The sequence below is a fragment of the Agelaius tricolor genome, unplaced genomic scaffold (assembly GCF_023055355.1).
Source record: "Agelaius tricolor isolate 1412-34295 unplaced genomic scaffold, bAgeTri1.0.p SCAF_8, whole genome shotgun sequence".
NCBI classification, from domain to species: domain Eukaryota; kingdom Metazoa; phylum Chordata; class Aves; order Passeriformes; family Icteridae; genus Agelaius; species Agelaius tricolor.
This window is the reverse complement of record NW_027269268.1, coordinates 25,095,334-25,117,106: the sequence shown is the minus strand read 5'-3', so window position 1 is coordinate 25,117,106 and position 21,773 is coordinate 25,095,334. Positions and strand designations below refer to the sequence as shown.

Below are 21,773 nucleotides of genomic sequence, written 5' to 3'. Positions count from 1 at the left end.
AACATGATGTGAAAATTTGAAGCTATACATGGAGTGAAAGGTTCCTTCATATTAACATATTCAGCAGTGAACTGTTTTTTTAACCTCCACAGGATCCAAAAAATTTACAGGAGCTTGAAATAAAATCAGTACTTCTGAAGTATCTGCAATATGAGGCTAGAACATAGACTGCACATACTACAGTATGGCTTTCAGGATTATTACAGCCAATTCATGCAAATAAAATTTTCTACTATTATTTTTACCTTTTCACTTCCCATTTGTATTTTAAGTAATGTTGGGATCTGTCACAACCCCATATTCTCAGAGCAGAGACTGTATTCTTTACATAGAACTGAATACAGTTTAAGTACTAATTGTAGTATGAAAAAAGAAACAGTAATGATAATTATATCTTATAGCTGAATGTGAAGAAGTTTGTGAGCTCAATCCTGTTTCCATTCATGCCAAATTTTACATGAAACTGAGAGGAAGAAAAGTAGATATTACGTCTCTTTGTGAGGATACAATTGTGACAGCCAGTCCCCAAATATTGTAATTATTACTGATATAGCAAAGGTAATGCCAAAGAAGAGCATTTACTCCTGTGCATCTAATGCCTAAGTAGAGCTTTCTCTAAGGGCAGCAGAGCATTGTTGGGCCATACTATTTCTTTTTATCTTACCCTTAGCAGATACTTTCATCATTACTGATGGAGTTGCAGTGGAAATAATTTAGGACCAGGCCATATCATTGTCTGTTTTAGACTGCCCAGCATTAGATCATGCTTCAGGAGCCAGACTTGCAAGTTTGTGTACACTTAAGTTACAATGTCTGCAAAATTTGATGGAAAATGGAACAGGAATGGAGCAGAAGAGAATGTTACTTTATTAAAACCTATCTTCATCACTAATACTTCTCACTATAAAAAATACTGTGAATCTAGTAATTAAAATGATAGATCAAAACCAAAACAAAGATTGAGTGATCTAGGAAGAACAAGAGCAGACTACTACTATAGAGATTACATACATGTTTTACATAAACCAGTTGAAACTGGCAATCACATACTTCTGAATATGTTAACTGGTGTTGTATGCAGTAAGTATTTATGCACTTCAAATATTTAAACTTGCAATTTTTTTCCCTAACTGCACTCTTCAATAGTCCATTGAGAACTCTTCATTTCCCATTCAGTATAAACAATGTTTGCAATTATATATAAAGTTATAGCTATTCAAATGAGTGATAATAAATGTAAACTTACTGGGACATTAGGATTTTAAAATTACAGCTAGAAGAATAGAAAAATTAGTTCTTTTGATTTTATCTTAAACACTTGTCTAATGGCATGTCTTACACACACTACATATATGTATGCAAATTGTGGCCTCACTTCACTGTCACTGAAAACTTTTGCTTGCTGATCAGTAGGATCTGGGTTCTTGTCAGAAATGAAAAAAAAAGAGGAAGCACAATAAGGAGGAGGAAAAAGGAACATTTAGGCTGATAAACTGGAACAGAGCATGCTCTTATCACAGGAGCTGGACTTTATCTGAGTCAAACCAGCAAGTTTAAAGCTTCTTTTTAATTTAAGATAGTTGTCCAGTTCATTAAATGTGTGTATCTGTATTAAACAAGAACAAATGAATGCAAGTGATGAATGTAAATGCTCCAGGTGGGAGGTTTCAGTTGAGAATTTTTTTCTAGAAAAAGCCAGGAAAAGTCACAGAAACTGAGATAAAAAACTTGGAACTTCTTCTCTGAAGAAGCTCATACCTCAAGAGCAATTTTCACCCCTTGGCACTTCAACATGCTTTCAAGAGAGATAGAGCCACTGCAGCTGTTCAGGGTGACAGTCCTGGCTTCTCTTGAATCGTACACATAGAACAATTACAACCTGGGGAGGATACAATCTTACTTGTCTTTCAGTCCCCTCTAACAGCTTTGATACTGTTCAGAGTCCTCACTAGCATTAACTGAAGCTTAAGGGACGTTCATAAAGAACAAACAGAAGGTTAAGAAACGTTAGCAGAGGAACAGAGCACATAACAGATAACAAATATGATACTTTGGAAATTCATACTTTGCACATGCTTGAACAGTGTGTCATTCTAATCCTTCTCATTTCAGAGAGGCTAGCAAAAATTACCAAATAATAACTGAAGCATAACTAAGTGGTTGAGGAGTATGCAGAATACACAAGGCTGTCAATGCCAATAAGACAGAGATCCATAAGGGATCACTGTCAGTGGCCACAGTCTGTCTCAGTGTGATCACAAAGGGTTAGAAAATGAAATTACCAAGCGCACGTTTTAAAGAAAATGTGTTTCTTCTCAAAATATACAACAGGGCCAAAAATAACTTAGAAAATGTATAAAGTGCCTCATGAATGCTAAAACTTTTCGTGATCCGAAGGGGCAACCAGATCCGCTGGAAACAGTAACTAGCTGCATAAGCTCCATGCTTTCCCGCAAGACCAATCGGAGGTGAGAAAACACTCTTCACTGCAAGCTGGCGCCAGCACTGCGCTGCCTTTACCCCACACTTTGGCCAACCACCTGCTACTGGGGCACTTTCCCCTTCCAGCGCTGCCTCCCGAGCCGCGGCCCCGCAGGGACACCAGCCCGGAGCCTGCTCTAAGTGGTCTCCGTTTGGAATTCAGGCGCGGGCTGAGAGAGAACTGCAGCGAGCACGGCCACGGGGCAGCGCCGCACCCCAGGGCGGGCTGGGGGCACGGGCCTGTACCGGAGCGGCGGGCCGAGACCTCAGCCCGAGCCCCAGACCCGGCCCCAGCCCCTCCGCCGGCCGGGCCGCGCCCTGGGGCGGTGCTGGCGCGGCGCGGGCCCAATGGCGGCCGGCGGCGCTGCTGGCGGGGCGGGGCGGGGCGGGGCGGGGCGGCGGCGCTGCCCGTGGCCGGCCCGTGGCGGCAGGGCCGCACCGGGGGCGCCTATTAAACACCGCCGGGGCGGCTGTGGTGGGAGGCGGCCATGGCGCTGACGGCGGGGAGGCGGCGGCAGGACCTGGACAACGTGAGCGCGGCGGGCGGGAGTGGGGCCGCGGCCGCGGGTACCCCGCCCGGGTGAGCGGCTGGGCTGCCGCTGAGGGTGGGCACCGCCGGGCGAGCACCTCATGTTCCGTGCCGTCTCTTCCTTCCGCCTCCTCCTGGCTGTTTTCCGTCCGGGAGCCCGAGGCTTTATCTGTTTCTTCCGGGGCCGCCCGCCGGCCCAGGCGTGTCCCCAGGAGCCCTGTCCGGAGGGCGGAGGCCGCCGCGGCCCCTCGCTCCCCGCGCTGCGCCTCCCCAGCCGGGCTTGAAATATCCCCGAGGCATTTGGGCCTGAGCTTGTTTTTAATCGAGGTTTTTAGCCTCTAATCGGGGCTGCTCGTGTGGCTACTTCAGGTTTTCTGGGTTATTTTTCCACAGGCGGATCCTGTCTGTGCCATCTCTGGATTATGTGCTGTTGGCTGGCATGACCACGGCGTTTCTGTGTTTGTTTGAATGTTTGTCCCCACCCCAGCTGGAAGCCTGCGTGGGCAAGGCTTGCTGGCTGTGGCTTGTTCCTGCCTGCCCTTCTCCTCCTGCTGGCGCTGGGCTGCTGTGGAAGCGGTCACATGCTGGAAGTGGATCAGGGAGCCAGGAGGCCAAAGCTTTAACCTGTACTCAGCAGCCGTGCCAAGCAAGTCTGGATTTAAGGCATTTTGGCTTTTGATAACTGTGGCTTTAGCTCATCTTAATGAAATAAAACCAGTGTTTCCTCCAGTAAGGAAGGACACTTACTGGATTTTCTTTATATCATATTGACTGCATGGGATCATCATGTTCCATGGTTTAATTCCCCTCCTCTCCATGTTGTCTGTAATAAAATCTTTTTTAATAGATTATGTAATCTAGTGCTTCCTAATACTAGCTGTATTTTAGGATACAAAGATGGATTGTAGCCAGTCTTGTGAGAAAGTAGCATGGTCAAAGCTCTGATAAAGCTTTGTCTGTGAAGGAGTGCCCTGATCCGTCATGGAAATGAGGGAATGGTGAAATGCAGAGGTGGTGAATCGTTTGTTCCCATGAGACAAAGGTTATTGTCCTAAGAAGAATTGCTGAGTTTGTGGGAGATGCGAGCTGTTAACCCCACTATTGATTCTGTGATCATAAAATGGTTTGGGTTGAAGGTTCTTTAAAGATCTATTTCCAACCCCTCCTGCCATGGGCAGGGACACTTTCCACTAGACCAGCTTGTTCAAAGCCCCTGCTTGGCCTTGAACACTTCTAGGAATGGGCCATCTTAGCTTCACCAGGCAACTGTTCCAGTGTCTCTCCACTCTCATCGTAATTGATTTTTTACTGATGTGAGATCTAAAGAATTAGTTGAGATGCCTTGGCTGCTGGAGTGTTGGTCCTTGCTCTCAGAGTTTGAAGTTACACCTGGCTTGTGAAAATAGGCAAAGGAGGGCTAGAAGGCATCTTTGCTCTCATGCTTCTGGATTTTATATCTGTGCCATAAGAGGAGTGCCATTTGTAAACATTTAGGTGTGCAGTAAAAGGTCATTTTACCAGGCAGGTATTTTAGTAGGGGTCATTTTCAGTCAAAGACTGGGCTAATTAAAAGGTGTTAAATAGCTGAGGCTGGTCTGTTCACACTCCTCTGTGGCAGGGCAGGTGTAGTGTTCACAGTTCTAAAATAAAACTGATTGTTGACTGAAATAACTCTTGATGACGATTTCCTTCACTGTAGGCAGTTGTCTGCAGGTGAAATAACTCTGAGGAGACAATCACATTGTCCTCATTTACATGAGGTATAAACCTAGGTGTAATCCCTCTCTTCCCATGCTAGTGTCTAGAAGGATGGCATGTTTCATTTGTCTTGAGGCTTATGCTGCTTTTTCTCATGGCAGAGGGTCCTCAGTTTATAGAAAAGTCCTCAGTTTATAAATCAGTAAATGGCCTGGTGAAACATGGCACATCAGAAGTCTGGAGTGGGATAGGGTTTGCCCTTGTCTTCTTGTTCTGGGCTGTGGTTGGTATTATGAAGAACAGCAGTCAAAACTTGAGTGGAAATCTTGAGCTGTTTTATCTTCTGAGGCAAGGGATGTAACAGGATGCTTAGGGAGAAACTCTATCAGTTTTGGCCATCATAGTACCCCGTGTATGTTCCACTTAATATGTATTGAATGACCTTGTCCTGGCCTGAAAGGAGGAGGGATGATTAGCTGTGGGGCAAGTTCTTTGTCCAAAGTTTATCCCTCCACTCATACTTAGTTTTACCTTCTGCTTAGTAAAAGACACTATATTTGAGCTGATTGTGAAGTCAAAGAACTAATGCTTGGCTCCAACATGGCACAGGCAGGCTGCATTCTCTCTAGTGTAGGTGAGAATGTCTTGCTCAGCACTTGGTAGCACCTTCTTCCCTCTGTGAGCTGCTGCTTCTTTCCTGCCTGAGTTCAGCTCTAGTTACTGCTGCGGGTGTTTGGGCATGTCAGTAGGATCAGAGGCTGAATACTCAAAACTGTTACTGTTACACTGCAACTTTGTTGTTGCCTCCAACTGTAGTCAGACAAAAGTAAGGACAACAAAGAGTTTTGCAATACCTGTATAAAGCATGTGAGAGAGACTTTGTCACCTTTTCCCCATCAGTATACTGATGCTTCTGACATCTCAGGGTTGAAGCTCAGGTACTTGTAATACATTTTAAAAACTGAAATTCCTGAAGGCTAAGTGTGATACTAGAAAGTGGATTAGTGTTGAATTCCTCAGGGATGTGAGTTCTCACATAAAGATGGGATGAGAGTTTACCTGGAGTGTAAGAGCTTTTTGGAGATATTAACCTAGTGGGGTTTTTCCCCCTCAAGGCTTGATTTGCTAAGAGGAAATTCCTGAACCTTTGTACTTTACTTTTAGAGCTTACCTGTTGCTATTGTTTGCCTTCCCCTTCTGTTCCAGGGCTCCTTGGAAATAACACAGAGTTTAGAAGATGATCCTCTACTGGATGCACCACTCATTTCATCTCATACATTGCATTCCCAGTTGAGGCCAAGATTTCATGCTATCCCAGCAGTTCTCCTTGCCAATTTCCTGTTGTTAATACATGTAAGTTTAAGAAGCATGATTTCCCTAAGATATTTGCTATCTCTCTTCTGAATCCTTCAGAATCCACTGTTCACGTGACAGAATTCTGATGATATAACAGAGAATTGCATACACTGGCTGTTCTTCCAAACCAATGAGGTCCACTTTGCCAATCAATTTTGATAGTGTATATGCTATTAAATACATTCTGCCTTCTTGTTGTTGGTGCTGTGATACGTCTTGTTAGGAGGAAGGGCATTTTAAATAGTAGCTCTTCTATGCTGTTGGAAATGTAATTTAAAAATTATATTATTGCCATTTGTAATTTAAAAATAATATTAAATTACAATAGTATTGTAATTTTAAAATAATGTTATTTAAAAATAATATATTGAAGTGCTATGCTAGTTATAGAGGGCTGAGATAATTTTCATGCTGTGCCTTCTGAGAGCAAACCTAATTTCAGAGAGACGGTAACTAAACAATTAAAGCTGGACTTGGTTAGGGGGTGTTGGATAGTAGTGGATGGAGAAAGAAAGTAATCCAAATGTTACTTCCTGCTCTCACTTCTGGAGGTTAAGAGCAAAAAGCATAAATAGATACTGATCAGTATCTAGGCATTTATGGAGGCTGGTAGACAGAAGCAGAGTCCTGCCTAGTAATGAGTTTTTCCTTGATAAGCTGAAGAAGCTTGTTGCTCCTTGTGAGTGTGTGGCAACCAGATATGAAGAAGGAAGGCTGAAGAGCTCTGAGCCTAAGATCTGGCTGAAATGTCACTTTCATGTGTTTTAGGGACATGGGTTAGTGGTGGACGTGGTAGTTTTAAGTAAAGGGTGGACTTGGTGATCTTAAGTGTTTTTTCCCACCTAGATTCTATAATTCTATAGTACCAGTGACACAAGCTGTTTTACAGCTTCATTAGATCTCAAACACAAAATGCAATGCCCAGTGCTCTTGAAAACATGATCTCTGCCAGGACTTTGAAAGCACATACCAGCCTCTAAGGTCTCTCTTTGAGCAGTTGTTCAATGTGCTTTAGCCTTCTAATTTTAAGAGTAGCTGTTTTGTGGGCCTTGTAGTAGTATCAAGAAATGCTCCTCCTACTACCATAACTAATGCAGCCAAATGTCAGTCACCCAGATCCTAGGAAACTGCTGCTTGTTATCCTCCTACTTTTCCCTCTCTCCTGTAAATGGAGAGAAGGTGGTTAGGTGAAATGGGAAAACTTCTGTGGCATCTGTCCACATGTATTTTCACAGGTTAAGTCTTGCTGCTGAACCTGCTTCAGTGACCAGTTGGTCCTTGGAGCAAAATGGAGAAGTATCCTTTTCTGTTGGCAAAACAGCATTGTAGTTGCTACCTTGAGTGGCACTGTCTCTCTCACTGAAAAGCTGGATGGGCAAAACAAGCTTATTGGATATCCTTCCCCTGTGCTTCTGTAAATGTGCATTAATCTTGTGGAATGTGGAGAGACGCCAGGGTTCTGATGCACAGCCTGCCAAAGGGGTAAATGTCCTGGAGAAGTTAAGCCATCGTGGTATTATGTGGGAGAGCTATAATGGAAAGCAATTTGTATGTAACTTGGAGTATTTCTTCTCCACCTTCCTGTGCCAAGAAATGGAGTTAGGTAGCAAAATAGCTGCTGTGATGCAGCTGCCTAGTTAGATACAATTCTGGAAAGTGGATAGGATGTGCTGGACTGTGGTAGGACTGGGTTTTTGAGTGCCTTTCCTTTTGCCAAGCCTTGCTTTTCTGAAGGCTTCCCATCAAGAGACTGGAAAGCAATGTGGAGTGTACGGGCTAGAAATAATTTAATTATATTAATCCTTTCTTTCCTTTATCTTCTCTGTGTGTGCACATACACAAAATTGAACTTAAATACTACTCTTTATAAGAATAACTTTTTGTATGTAAAAATATGTATGGGGTGAAACACCTATTATTAAACTGCCCAACAATGCAAGCAAAACATATTTAATAAATACCACTCTAATTGCCTGCTTCCTGTTTCCTCTTGTATACACTGCTGTAGTAGTTTAGTAGAGATGCAATGCCAGGTCATTCCTGCTTGCATCAGTTTAACATAGCCATTTTCTTTACTGAAATTTATTCTTAACACCTGGAAGGAGCAGAACTAATTGTATCACTATTGTAAAATGGCAAACCAAACAGCAAACAGATCAAATAAAATAGCTGAATTATTCTTAACTTTGTAAGAAAAGAAGATGGTAAAATAATAGATTAAACAAATGATAAACCTGCCTCTTAATTTAACTTCTTAATCCAGCAACTTAACCTATCTCAAGATAATATGGTATTTAATTTGTATTTGAGGTAATGGTCTTATGGATAATGTAGGGTACACTCCTATTTTGGTTTGAGTTTCTTTCCTTCCACCTTCTATTCTATCTGTCCTCTGTAAAGTCTTTTTTAGGTATTGACAATTGTGTGGAAATTATTCCCCTTTCTTGCTCCCTTCCCAATTACCTAACTCTGGTCACAGCCTGAGCCAGCTAAGGGTAGCTTGTCTCAAGAGTAATTAAATGGTTCTGAAAAGTTAATTTCTGTGAAGAGTGTTGCTTGAGGAAAGTACAAAAATAGGAATTATAAGTTCAAGAGGGTTAAAAGGGGGTCGTGGGATCTTAAATACTCATAGAACTAAGTAGGGAGACCAAGGCAGCAAAGGAAAATTGGGTGCTTTCATCTGTCTTCAGTTCTGATGTGCTGCTTCTGTCTGTTATGGCATGCAGAACATCTGACACTTTTTTTTAAGCTAAATGTATTAGAAATCATTTGTAGACTTGAGATAAATTGATTTTTGTATTTTGTATATTAGTAGCTCTCCATTTATTTCTGTATTGGTGGGAGTTGTTCTTCTTTACAGTTCTGTTTTAAAAATATTTCTGTTCTGTAGAATAAACCAGGATGAGAAAGTATAATATTGTTCTTGTTCATTGAATGATCACAGTAGAGAAAATATTTTCTGTGACAAGAACTGTATAAATATTAAGAAAGCCCTGTGTGTATACATACACTACAGGTAATATGCATCCTCAGCTTTGCTTTCTAATTGGGCAAAATATTGCTAATGTTCACTGCTGATGCTGAAAATTTGGAGAGGAATCTAGAAGTCAGGAAAAGTTATGGCATAATGGCAGTAGTCTGAAAGGATAAGTATATACACAGTCTGGCAATATATGTACTCTGACAATCTGTCTGTTTTTTCTGACATAAGTAAAAAGGTAAAACGGAAAAATATGATGGTAAATATACTAAGGAATGATTACCAGTTGGCAAAAATGCCTACCCAGTGCTAATAATTCACTTTAAGTTTCTCTGATGATTTACTTTTCTAAAGTCAATGTGGAGATGATCTTCAGTGGCTGTAGGAAAGTGTTGATTTTCACTTAGGAAATGTCAATTTCCAGAAATGTCAGTTTCAGGAAATATAGAGTGTACCAATAAGATAATACTGCTCTGTGGGACAGGCTCTTCAGTGTAATTGAATGAGTCTAAAAAGATATGATTTCTCTTTTCTAGGAGCATAAATCAAGTTTTCTTTAAAGTAAAAAGGCATAGTAAGGAGGGTCCAGAAATAAAATAAATGCACTACAAAGACTCAAGGAACAGTGAAATTGATTCAGTAAAAATTCTTGAAAGGGTGACAATTACCAGCTCTGTTCTGCTGGAGGCTGCTTGCCATGCTGGAATTCAATCTTACTACTTAGCTATTTCAGTCATCTGTATGTTCCCAGAGTGACATGTAGTGGTTGTAGCAAGTGTCTAATGTTTTATATGTTACCTCAACTCTAATAAAATCAATTCAGAAAGTAATGCATAATGAATTAACTACATAATCCTGGTTTTGTGTTTCAGGGGTTTTTTCATATATATAGCTAAATGTTGACTTTAAAGATTTTTCTCTCTTCCTTTCTCTTCCAGGTTGCTTTTGTTGTTCTAGCATTTTTAGCAGCTATGTTTTGTTCTTACCCCAATCCAAACCAAGATAAGTGCCCTGGAAACTACACTCACCCACTTAAAGTGCAGACTGTCATAATAATTGCAAAAGTAGTTCTGTGGGTTCTGCATGCCTGTTTTGAACGATACGTGCAGCACCACCACAGCAGAGTCAGAAGAAGAGGTTACTTCTCCATATACCGATCAACAAGGCATCTGAAAAGGCTTCCACTGCTGATACATGCCACAGGTGAAGTGAACTTGGGTTTTTTTCCATCTAAAGCTTTCAGCTGTTGACACAATAAAAGACTGAGCAGGTTATATATAATTGCGTATTCTGTATTATGAACTTTTATGAACCTGCCTATGAGCACTTAGAAATTATCCTTTAGTCAGATGATCCTCTGTACTGATCTTTCTGGTCTGCCAGGTACAGGTTGTAGTGCAAAAATGCTCACGACTGTGAGTTGAGTAAAACTGTTGAGTAAAACATTTAGTCATTAGCGTTTAGTCTTCAGCCATGGAGTGTTCAGCCAGCAAGGTCTGTGTTTGACTGCTAGTGATTTGATTTGCATATTCATTTGTCTGGCTGGAGATGTGGTAAGCCTTCTAGTCCTTTCAGGAAGTGTGCTACTCTTCTCTTTTCAAGCTCAGCAATCCACATAGAAACAGATGATTTGCTTGTTGCCCAACAGCTCTCTGAATTCAATGAAATCACCAATTTTCTGACCTTCACACAGGATGTGTAACATTCAGCTTTGTATCTGACTACCTTTCTCTACTCTCTATGGACAAAAGGTTGTGTATAGAAGTGATTTAACTATATTTTTAAGTTACATCTCTGGCAAGTTTAGCTGTAAAGTGTTGGTGCACCTAACTGGTGAAGCTTTTCTACAAATCACTTGCAAATCTGAAATCCATCTAACTTAAGGGGATTTTCCCTACAAATAGCAGTGGAAAAGGGCAGAGCAATGCCTTCTACAGTATTTTTGCCTCATATAATCCCACTTCCCTCCTGGAGTAGATATTTTTTTTCACCAGAATTAATAAGTGAATATGTTCTATACAGAAATCTAGCTTTCTTTCCTCACAGTCTCTAAAAGAGGTAGTCAGCTTGATAAATGTGCAACACTTCAGGTTCTGGCCGCTAGATAGAGCTCTGAAGATGCAGAAGTGTTTGGAGTGCAGTGACAAAAGGAGGCTACAGGAGGCTTAATGATGTAAAAGGATTATTTCTGCCTGTTGCAGCGTAATTGGCAATGCTTTGCCCTGCTTTCAGTCTTAGATGGAGCCCACTTCTCCCCTACTAGACAAACTCTGGGCATTTATGAATGTTCAGATGCAATCAGGTGTGTGCTGTAGAATTTTGATCATCTGTTGTTCAGAAGGTAGTTCTTCCATTATTGCAAGCTTCCTGCCATGGTAATGACTGCTGATACCACTTCCTTCACTTGACTGACACAGCAGGAAAGAGAACTGCACAGTTCCCCAGTTACATTAATGGTCTTTATAAATTTAGTTCTTTATCCAGACACTGGTCTGACACATTTTTACAGGAAGGAAGAAAACACTTCACACTCAGTATCAGAAAAGATTTTTAGACCTGTAACTCAGTATTTTTTCTCCTTGACTAATTGTACTAATTTCAATTAAACTTTCAGTTATGTTCAAGTATTAAGATAATAGCAAGTGGAAGCCTATGCAAGTTGGCTTTGAAAAGGTGTTAAGGTGTTTAGGTTTTTTTGCTCTGTTAGCCTAATTTAAATATATTTTAAATCCACTACTTGAAGGAAAATACTCCCTCATTTTCAGCTGACTTGCATGATCTCTTAGGAATTGAAAGAATGAGTAAGATGAATAGCATCAAAGTCAGAAACACTTTAGGCCCATGTACTTATTTTAGGTATTTCTAGTGTGTTTCTTCCACTCTTGTTTTTTAAATCAGAACAATCTATAAGAAAACCCTAATTGTCTACCATTACAAGCACGTTCTGAAATGAAACCTCATTTTGCTACCAGCAGGTATAAGCTTGCATGTTAAGGAAATTAGCTGAAGGTGCAAACATGGTATGAAATGGAAAAGCATTACTGAAGTGTTGCAGCCTAATGCAGATACTGGGCATGAGAAAGCATTAATTAATTTTCAATAGCTAATAAAATTAGTAAATCTTTAAAATATAACATTTGTTTTCTAGGTAATACAGCCCTGCTCTTAATTCTGTCGGTGCAGCATTCCTTTCCTGATCACAGCAGAGTGTACCTGTATCTTATCCTGGGAGTCCTGAGCCTGGAGATGATTAGTTCCCTGACATGCTTAGTGATTTACACAGGTGAGAGAGGCAAGCTTAGCCTTCTTGTGTGACATTCATTATAGCTGGTACTCAGCTGTTTGTTTGCCCTCACCAGTAGTTCACTTGTGGTACCCTGAGGCATTTAACTACCATTATAAATACAAAACGATTCTGTGCTTGTAGAAGGAGAACTAAGGCAAATCCAAAACAAATTGGGAAAGGTTGTCAGGCTTGATTTGGTTCCAAGGGCTGCTGAATAAAAGCTCCATGTTATCTCAAAGCTGTTAATCCAGTGAAGTGGCGATAAATGCCTAATTAATTCAAAAAGTGTCCCGTGAACAGGTTTGTCTGTTTATCAGTGTTTCTCAAATGCATGCACCACAAGCTGTGAAGCAGTAAGAGCTAGCTGGCTTTGTCAGAACTGTGTCTGAGATTTACATGTCTGATTGTGTGATTGTGCCTTTTCCAGCCTCTTCCTCTTTCCCTGGTCCCACCCCAAAGGCTTCAGTTTCTCTTTGACACTAAAATTGAATTCCTTCTAATGAATATTTAAAAGAATGCATGGGTTTTGGAAGCTGTGATCATATCTAAACACTGTAGTTCTTTATAAAACTGTGAGGCTTTGCTTTGTGCTGTCACTGTTGTCTGCTTCAGGTTTGGTATAACTTAGGAAGACTTGATAAAACTCTTGCCTTTAAACTTCTCAAAACTATCTAAAATGGTGATAAATTACTGCTTAAAAAAAAAACTTTGGTGTGTTCATAGTAATGCAATGGCACACAGAGAAATACTGCCAAGTAGCTTGTTCATCTGGGAAATAAAACCTCTTCTGACTCTCCTGCAAAAGCATCAAAAATGTGCCAAGTAATCAGGTCCCAGCCCTGAACTATGTCTTTGTCTTCCAAGTGTCAGAAGCCTGAATGCTGCAGGCTTGTCAGGCTTTCCCCTCAATGGCCCAGCATGGCTCAAATAGACTGACTGTCCTCTGGAAGAATAAAGGCAGTGATGAGGGAAAGCAATCATGGCAGTGCTGGAAAACTATTCCAAGAATGCTGGAGATCATCCCTTCTTTGCATACGCATACTTTCCTGGGAAACTGGGAAATAAGAGATAAATTGTAAAACTTTAATAGAATGTCAGGAATTCCAGAGAAATGCTGTTTCTAGCCCTGAAGCCTCCTGGAGCTCAAAGAACTGCATTGTGTGACTCTCACCTTGACCAAAAAGGATAGGTGCAAGAAAGATGACCTGCATAGTGGTAAGGTCTGAGCTTGTGCTTCTCTAAAAACTCTCAAACTATTTTTCTGCTTATTTGTCACCAAAAGGGTATTGTTTCCTGACTTGTACTTATGCCAGTTCCTGTGACCTTCAAATTCATTAACCATGTTTGTGCTATCAGTGTTGGTTTGTAAGGTTGTCTGCTTTAGGTCTGGCATAACTTACAACGATTTGATAAAACACTTGCCTTTAAACTTTGCAAAACTATCTAATATGTTGATAAATAGATGCATATACAAGGAAGTTGTGAGGTGCAGTGTTGTGCTTTGCAGCTCAAAGAGGCTTGGAGAAGGGTTCAGTGAATCCTGTAACTAAGGGAAAGAGTTGCATTGCTAGGAAGGAGTAAGGCAGTGTGTTCTACCAACAGCTGCGTTATCTCTTGAGCAGCCCAAAATCAACGTAAAATTCATTCTCTAAAGCTTGCTGTACAAAGCTAGGGTTAATTTTTATGTGACTTTACACCTGCTGCAAGATGAGGAAGACTTCCAGTCACCCTAAGTTGCTCTTTCCAGTGGGTAGTGTAGTTTGTTTTCTTGTTTTCCATACCAGTGCTTGTTGAGGTAAGCTGAGGGACTGCTTGCATGTCTGCCTTATCTGTACTGGTGAGTTTTAAGGTAACATTTAAACAACATTTAAAATTTCAACTTTTAAAATTTCAACATTTTAATATCAAGTTAAGGCTGTACTGAGGCAAAACAAATGTATCTGGACAATTTTGAAAATACCCTGAGAATCTGTAGTAATAATGCTATTCATATGGGTTTTTTCTCTTAGAGCAGAGTATGTGACGGGTGGAAGCATGAAGCTTCTTTAATGGGATAGTTTTAAGGGCAGCCGTCTGCTGAGGTTTAGAATTCTCCTCTTCAAGGCAAGCACTTAGCAGATACCGCTAAGATAGTATCAGCTGAGCAACAATGGGGAGACTAAATTTACACTAAAAACTTCTGGCCCACCCTTTTTTGTATTAGTTTTGTATCATTTTGGAGAGAAGGCAGCACCGTTTTAGATATTGTTTCTTCATAGTGAGGCACTTATTTAATTATGAGAATGAGACATAATGCTTATCTGTAGAAGGTTCATGTACCTGACTTATATTCTGTTAAATAATTCTGTCTCACAAATCAGGAATACTTGACTGTAATTCTAGGTACTTCTCTTGCTTGTTGGACCTGTTTATGAATTGTATGATAGACAATGTCCTGTGAAGGACTACTGCCTTCCTTAAAATTATCTCCATGCAGCAGTGTGTATATATAGCTGTAGGATGCAGAGATTCAGAAATCTACAAGGAATTGCTGTGATTGACCTATAATAGACTTGACATATATAAATCGTTCAAGTGAGGTAAAAGTGCATGGAATGAAGTACGATGCAGACAGCTCTAAATGTCAGCTTACTATTCTAAGTTTTTTACTGCTAGGATAGGGAGTAAAGCTTTAAATGACTTACTAAATATATGTATTTAATTACTTTCTCACATACTTCTAATATCACTTGAATAAAAGACCAACATTCCCACAAATAACATGTTGAGAATTCCACGTCCATTCCTTTGTGGTTTTATTTGTAGAGAAATACCGTCACAGAAATAACTAACCTTTGAGCCTAACTCGTAGTTAACCTCTGGAGGGTCTTAGCATTGTTTTAGCAGGGTGGCCTGTAATAAACCCCATCACAGTACTGACTTGTAAGGACACTCCTCTGTTACTGTAGTATGGATTTCTCACAGAGCTGCACTGTAATGGTTTTTGTGGCATTAGATGCATTGTTTCACAAGCAGCCCTAACTGCACAGTCCCAAATGCATACTCTGGATATTTTGATATTTTCTCTGAATCAGTATCTGACATTGAATGGCTTTAAATATTTTCAGCTTCCTTTTCAAAATAATGCAGAGGGTGCCTACAACTTTTCCCACCCGTCCCACCCATAAATTTAGCCTTAAACTTTATTCACAGGTGCTGTTAAATTTAGCCTTAAACTTTATTCACAGGTGCCCAGGAATGACTTCTGGGTTTGATAGCCAAGGTTGCTTGGTTCACAATGGCTTTCTGTAGCAAGTCTGCCCTTGTCTGAGCAGGCAAACAAGCTGCTGCTTCACTGCAGCTACTCTAGTTAAAGTGGTATTTATTGAAGAGCTTAAGCTGTAAGTTCTGAACCAGCTACCAGTACAAAACTTCTTACAATTTTTTATGGCATGTTACTTAGTTTTGCCTGAAGTTGGAGACTGAATCAGTACCCTGTAAAAGGCAACTAAGGTTTCACCCTCTCTTAGGTGGCAGATTAAACTTTGCAGATGTTAGGCAGTATGCTCAAGCTTCCCCATTCAGGTCTGCTTTTGCATTCCCATTTCTCAAATTCCATTATTGTCTTTTTGTCTTTCCATCTCCTATCTTACAATAATCTTAGGATCATCTGTTACAGATTGTTATAACTTGGACTCTGGTGTTAAAGCTTCTTTTTTTTTTTTTTTTTTCCCACTTTCCAACTAATTTATAAAGCTTTCTTGCAGTGAAAGTAAGCAACTTCAATCGTGCCAAGCCAAGACCTGACATAATTGAAGAAGAAAAGATGTATGCCTACCCTAGCCAAATTACCTCAGAAGTTGGATTCAGGTAAGAATTCTGTATTCATGTTGTGCTGTGTTCAGCCGTGGTATATAGGTAACATGAATGGAATTGCATGATTTCCTGTAGACTTCCATGCAATCTTAAACTTGTCAGTTAAACCAGATGTGGGAATAACAGTTCTGAAGGAACTATGCATAAGCCTCCCATTTTAGATGCACAGATGAGATGCAGCAGTCTTGTACTTCCTCCATGGTAAATGACAATTTACTATGGTACAGAAATCCTCAAACATAAGGATGGAGGTGATTTGACCATTTATGGCTGGTTACATTAATCTTTAATATAAATAGCTGTGCTTAATCTAGTTTAGTTAATTTTATATGGGGTTTAAGGAAAGATAGTGTTGTCTTAACACTGTTACTTAAAGCAGGCCGACAGAAGCCTAGCTGCTTCAGCTAGTTTTTTCAGGGAAGGAGATATATTGTGGGCAGTTGATAGACAAACAAGAAAACTGAGCAGCTCTGTTCTGTGCCAGCAGTTGGACATGAGGTTTTAGCAATGGATTTGAAATGCATTTTGAGTTTCGGAAGGAACTTTTAAGGTGTGGAGGGCACTTAAGGAGTAAAGAAGGTCTCAGTGAGAGTAGAAGCTATCCAACAGTAACTGAGACTGTCCCAGGCACTGAGACTTATTTTTCATTTGTTCTTTGTGTACCTGCCACCTGCTCAATCATTTTCCAGTTGCTGAAATCAGCCTGGTATGACTTAATAAAAACTAGTAATTGAAAATATCATGGATTTCTATAAAAGAATTGGAGATTTTCTAATATACTATGACTTGCTTCTATATGTGCTGCCTTCCTGAAAGGTTGACTAATGAGAGATGACTAATACTTTGGGACTTTCCCTGGTATCACAAATGCAGCATGCACATGCTTTTATGGAAGTTGGAAGTAGGTGTCCAGGATACAGGAAGGATTTAGAATTGTCTTGAATTTTGATACCATGTCTGGCTTCCATTTTGATATAAAAACCATGGTGATTGCATGGTGGACCTCATTTCTTTCTCATTCATCTTCTCCCCTGAGAAATTCTCAAATGCCCAGGGAATGTGTCTGCAACAATGACCAGCTGAGGAAAAGACTGTGCTCATTTTTGATTAAAGAGTGCAAACTTCCTGTGAGAACTGATTGCAAAACCGTTATTTTAATTTAGCTCTATACAACTCTGACTCGCTTTCCCTTGGGAGTTAACATCTATTGAAAAGTGAATCCTGTCAGCCCTTCAGTTGACCTTGTTATAAGAATGTTTTTTGAATATCATGACCTCTGCAACCTAAGCTACTGATCAGGAGCCTTCAGTTGGCAGTGCACCTTACTGGTTAATGTTGCAAGTTTTCTGTTTACAAAACTTGTGATCTTTACTTTGCCCGGTTTATCTATAGTAGGTTTTTAATTGGACCTAAGCTTTCTTCCACTCAATATCCTTCTCAACACTTTCTAAGAACTATGAAATGGGCAGTGTTCCTCTACAAAACGCTGTAAGGCTGAGGAACAACTTTCTCAGCACTAAGAGGCTCACAAGTGTACTAGGAGGGCAGATTCTCAAGTCAGCTGAGAAAAAATATGTAAGGAAAGAGTAGACTACACTCAGGCATTGGTACTTCATCTTGCTGAATCTTAAAAATTCCTAATTTGATTTGACAAAATTCTCTACTTTTTCCCCCTCAATTAAGGGAGCTTTATTTAAATGTTTCAGTGTTTCTATTTGAGTTAAAATGAGAGATATCTGAAAACTGGATATATTTTAAGGGAGGACAGTAGTTGTACACGAGGTTGTGGATCTGAAGTAGCACAACTTTTTGGTACTGATGCTGTCATGGTATGTGACAGATATTGCTGTATATAGTAGCATAAAATGTATGCTACTCCAAGTTAATCAGTTTCTATCTTAAACAGCTTATGGTCCCCCACAGCTGAACAACAACATTATGCCTGCTCAAAACAAGCTTCCTAATGTGTGTGGGAAAGGTCCCACGTTCCTTACTACAATTCTAGCATATTGTCTGTCTTGGTTCCTCAAACAGTAAGATCCTCACTCTGTAACTGTCTAGCAGGAAATATGTAACTCAGTTGTGTATACATGGCATGAAGTTCAGCCAGGCTTTCACTTCCTACCTTCTCATGCAAAATAGAGTTAGACATATTGGTGTTGTAGATTGCCTCTTCCCTCAAAAATTAGTTGATCCCAGTAAAAGTGAAACTAAAGGAAACAACAAGTATGTGTTAATTAGCTCTGATATTTCACATATTAGAAGGCTGCTGTCATTTACTGAAACCCATATTTACTTTTGTTCCTTCAAGGGAAAATTCCAGTTTAGAAGAGATAGTTGAGAAGCAAGGAGATGTAATAGAGTATCTTCAGCGACACAATGCACTGCTCAGCAAGAGACTGTTGGCGTTAACATCTCAGCAAATCAAAACTTAACAGCATTTGGGAAACTCCTGCTGGAGCTCTGGAGGAGAATGTGAAGTAATGTAATATCCAGACTGGTTTGTACAGATGTGACTCTTCAATCATCTTTCACATTTTGAAGTACAAGTTAAGCTGGAAGGATAAGCTCTGCATACATTATAAACCTATTACAACTGGACACTCTGTCTCTCTTCAAATCATCAGTTCTGGAAAAAAGTTCTGCAGCTTCAAAGATTTTAAAATTCCTCATAAGTTAAAGTTGGACCTGAGTTAATGGTTTAACTTTGCCCAGTTGTTGCTATTATTTTGTACTGCTATGTAACCATTAAGCTTCAGGCTACCAAAGTATTTTATATTTCTGGAATACAAATTTGTTCTCTAGAAAAATCTGACTTTCCAAGGGATGTATATGCAGTTTCTATTGCTGAAGCTGAGACTAGATGTGTTCTGTCACTGATTCCCTTTACTTCCAGGGATAGAGGTGTATTACTTCCAATACAGGTACTTGTTTTCTAGATGTCTTCTCTTCTCCTTTGTCAGGTAAGTGGAGAAATTTGGTATCTAACTTGGGATTATAAAAAAGTGGTGGGTGCCCTAAAACTGTAAATGTCACATACAAGTTCATGGTACAAAAACCATGCCGTGATAAGCAATTGTTCAGAATTCTGGCTTTAAAGCTCTTAAGAGGGATCCTCAGGGCCAATGACTATCCCATTACCACAAGTTTGTGTTAGTAACAAGACTCCTACTCTGCCAACTGAACTAACAAAGCAAAAATACTTGAGCACGAGCTTTTCCATTGATCTGGTAACTAACTTGTGTTGAATGCTTTTAAAGATGCCGTCAAAAATGCTTGTTACATACTTGCTCTTCACTTTGGCCCTTCGAGAAAGTCAGCATTTTGATTCAAAAGTTGAAGTGGTGTATGTGGGGAAGTAGAAAGCAGCAGAAGACAGAAAGATCTTTTAGAAGTTGAAGAAACAAGAATTCTTGGTTTTAATTTATGGTGAATTAAGGCTGGTGAAAGAAACTTTTTTTTTCTGGGTACTATTTTGTCTACCAATGTAGACAAAGAATTATTTTAGAAGCCAATACCTCTCTGGGGATAGGATAATCACTAATCAAAACTGGGAAGAAGACTCTTAAGAGGAGTGGTCTTGTAGTTTAATATAAGAAAGGAAAATTAATTCATCCTACTTTGGTGTTAGGGCACAACTTTAAAAGTACCTAGACAGTTTAGTGTGCAACAAATATGGGGGTTGTCTCATTCAAAGGAAAACAAGCATTGGAGGCTTTGCTGCTATCCAACATTAGACTGTTCTTCTTAGCTGTTGTTTCTTGAAAATGCAGCCAGAATTTTATAGTATACATGTATGGAATAAAGTTATTTGTTTTTAGAACTCAGGTTTTGATGTGACTCTGTATGTCAATTTATATCATTTCTATGAAAAGCAGTAAAATGTGACTGTGAAATTCATGCACAATAAATGCAACCAAGGAAGAGTGTGAATTCTGTTATTTCTAAGCTCTTGTACATCTGGTTCCAACAGGCAATCTGTGCAGATTTTTCTGTTATGCTGAAGTTCTCACAGCAGTGTTGGCATGTAAAACTAGCCATACAAGGATAGCTGTACACTTGTTTTGGAACTTTAAGTTTAGTTTTATTCCCCTTTCTGAGTAATGTTTCTTTCCATCATGCTTCAGACTTCCTCTGCCACTTGTGTTTCTTTCCAACATTGAGAAGGATGCTGCATAGTCAGGCAGAACAGCTTTCCTTTGTCCTTCATTACTCAAACCTTCCTCTTCTCTCTGACTGCTCAAGGTAAACCTTGGATTAACCAGTAGCGTTGCTTTCTGTGAAACATGGTAGCTGGAAAAAAAGGCAAGTATGGCTTGCTGTGCACACACATGTACATCTTCTGCCCTTTAAATATTACCTTTCCTAAGTACACAAGTGATAACAAATGATAACAACCACCCACCCCTTGCCCCAGTTTTATATCTTTATCATACTCCCAACTCTATCTTGTTTTCTTAGTATCTTTAAGCTTTTTCTTTGCGCAGGGTGGAGGCTTTTGACATTTGTATGGGCTCCAACCAGAAGCTGGTAATCTTTACTACTCACCCTGCACACTTGAACCTCTGGCCATGGCAGAGCTACAGTGAATTGTCAATAGGAGCTGCTGCTGTGTGTGGCAGCCCCAAGTCCCTTGTCTGCAGCAGATGGGCCAAGGCCAGCCTTGTTTGGAGGCAGAAATACTCCCCAGCCCCCAGGTTCCCCTGTACTGCCTGCCCCAGTACATGGTGTGGTGTTGCTGGGTTCTGTGGGCCTGGGCATCAGAGCCTGTGTTCTGGTTCTGTGGGCACCTGCCTCCTTCTGGCCACCACCCTGCTCCTGGCCAAGCTCACTGCTCTGCAGAAGGTGCTCAGGGGGCCTGTGTGCCATTGGCTGCTTGACAGGCCACATGGAAGGGGTGAATAGCTACTGCTGTGCCAGGGAGATGAAGCTCAGCTGTGACCTTGCTGTGTCTGACATTCCACAGTGCTAAATTGAACTCCTAATTGTGCTGGTTCTGCTGTATCCTGTGTAGCAGACACCTCTCTGCTGCTGCAAGGCTGGGTGCTGGGCTGCCCAGTGCTGTCCATGCCCAGTGTGGCAGCCTGAGTGCCTGTCCCTGCAGTGCCAGCACCTGCTCCTGGGCTGGATTGTACTGTCTGAAGTGAAATCCACGGTATGCTGTGCATGCAGCAAGCACTGGAGCATTGGGCCCAAGTTTCAGGGGGGCAAAAAGGTGCTGCTTTGTGAGCACAGGGGTTTGCACGTGCTCTGCTGCAAGGCAGTGCTTTGCTAACCACCAACACAGCCCTGCTCTGGTGAGGTGTGGCCAAGCCACAAAGCTGTTACTCTGAGCAGCTGAAGTGGTACTCTTTATGTAACTGCAACTGCTGAAATCCATTGGTATTTGCAGGTCTTGGGAAGAGCTACCTGATTACAACTGAGGCAGCAGGAAGATAACAAATGTGAAGGAATGTTTCCTAATATATGCTAAAACTGTACCTTAAAATAAAATAATATATCATAATTTTATCCTCCTTTATATTATTCAGTGCTACTCCAGTAGCTTTTTATTTCTGTAGAAAACAAATACATATGGTTTTTAGGTC

The 21,773-nt window shown here is 40.5% G+C and overlaps 1 protein-coding gene across 2 annotated transcripts; it reads left to right on the top strand.

Moving 5' to 3' along the window:
- The first annotated feature begins 2,855 nt into the window (after positions 1–2,855).
- TMEM192 (transmembrane protein 192) lies at positions 2,856–20,118 on the top strand. Of its 2 annotated transcripts, XM_071432005.1 has the most exons (6): positions 2,856–3,011; positions 5,915–6,061; positions 9,983–10,247; positions 12,193–12,327; positions 16,077–16,179; positions 18,497–20,118. In XM_071432005.1, exons 1-6 carry the CDS (start codon positions 2,970–2,972, stop codon positions 18,618–18,620), a joined length of 816 nt encoding a protein of 271 aa, XP_071288106.1. In that variant the 5' UTR covers positions 2,856–2,969; the 3' UTR covers positions 18,621–20,118. The 2 variants fall into 2 exon arrangements, with proteins under 2 accessions (XP_071288106.1, XP_071288107.1); XM_071432006.1 differs by lacking the exon at positions 12,193–12,327.
- Positions 20,119–21,773: the final 1,655 nt, after the last annotated feature.

Excerpts from the sequence above, each read along its gene's own strand:
- TMEM192 (XM_071432005.1), top strand. The coding sequence starts at position 2,970 with ATGGCGCTGACGGCGGGGAGGCGGCGGCAGGACCTGGACAAC. Across the intron at positions 3,012-5,914 it reads GGCGGCAGGACCTGGACAAC|GGCTCCTTGGAAATAACACA; the intron begins GTGAGCGCGGCG and ends CTTCTGTTCCAG. Across the intron at positions 16,180-18,496 it reads ACCTCAGAAGTTGGATTCAG|GGAAAATTCCAGTTTAGAAG; the intron begins GTAAGAATTCTG and ends TGTTCCTTCAAG.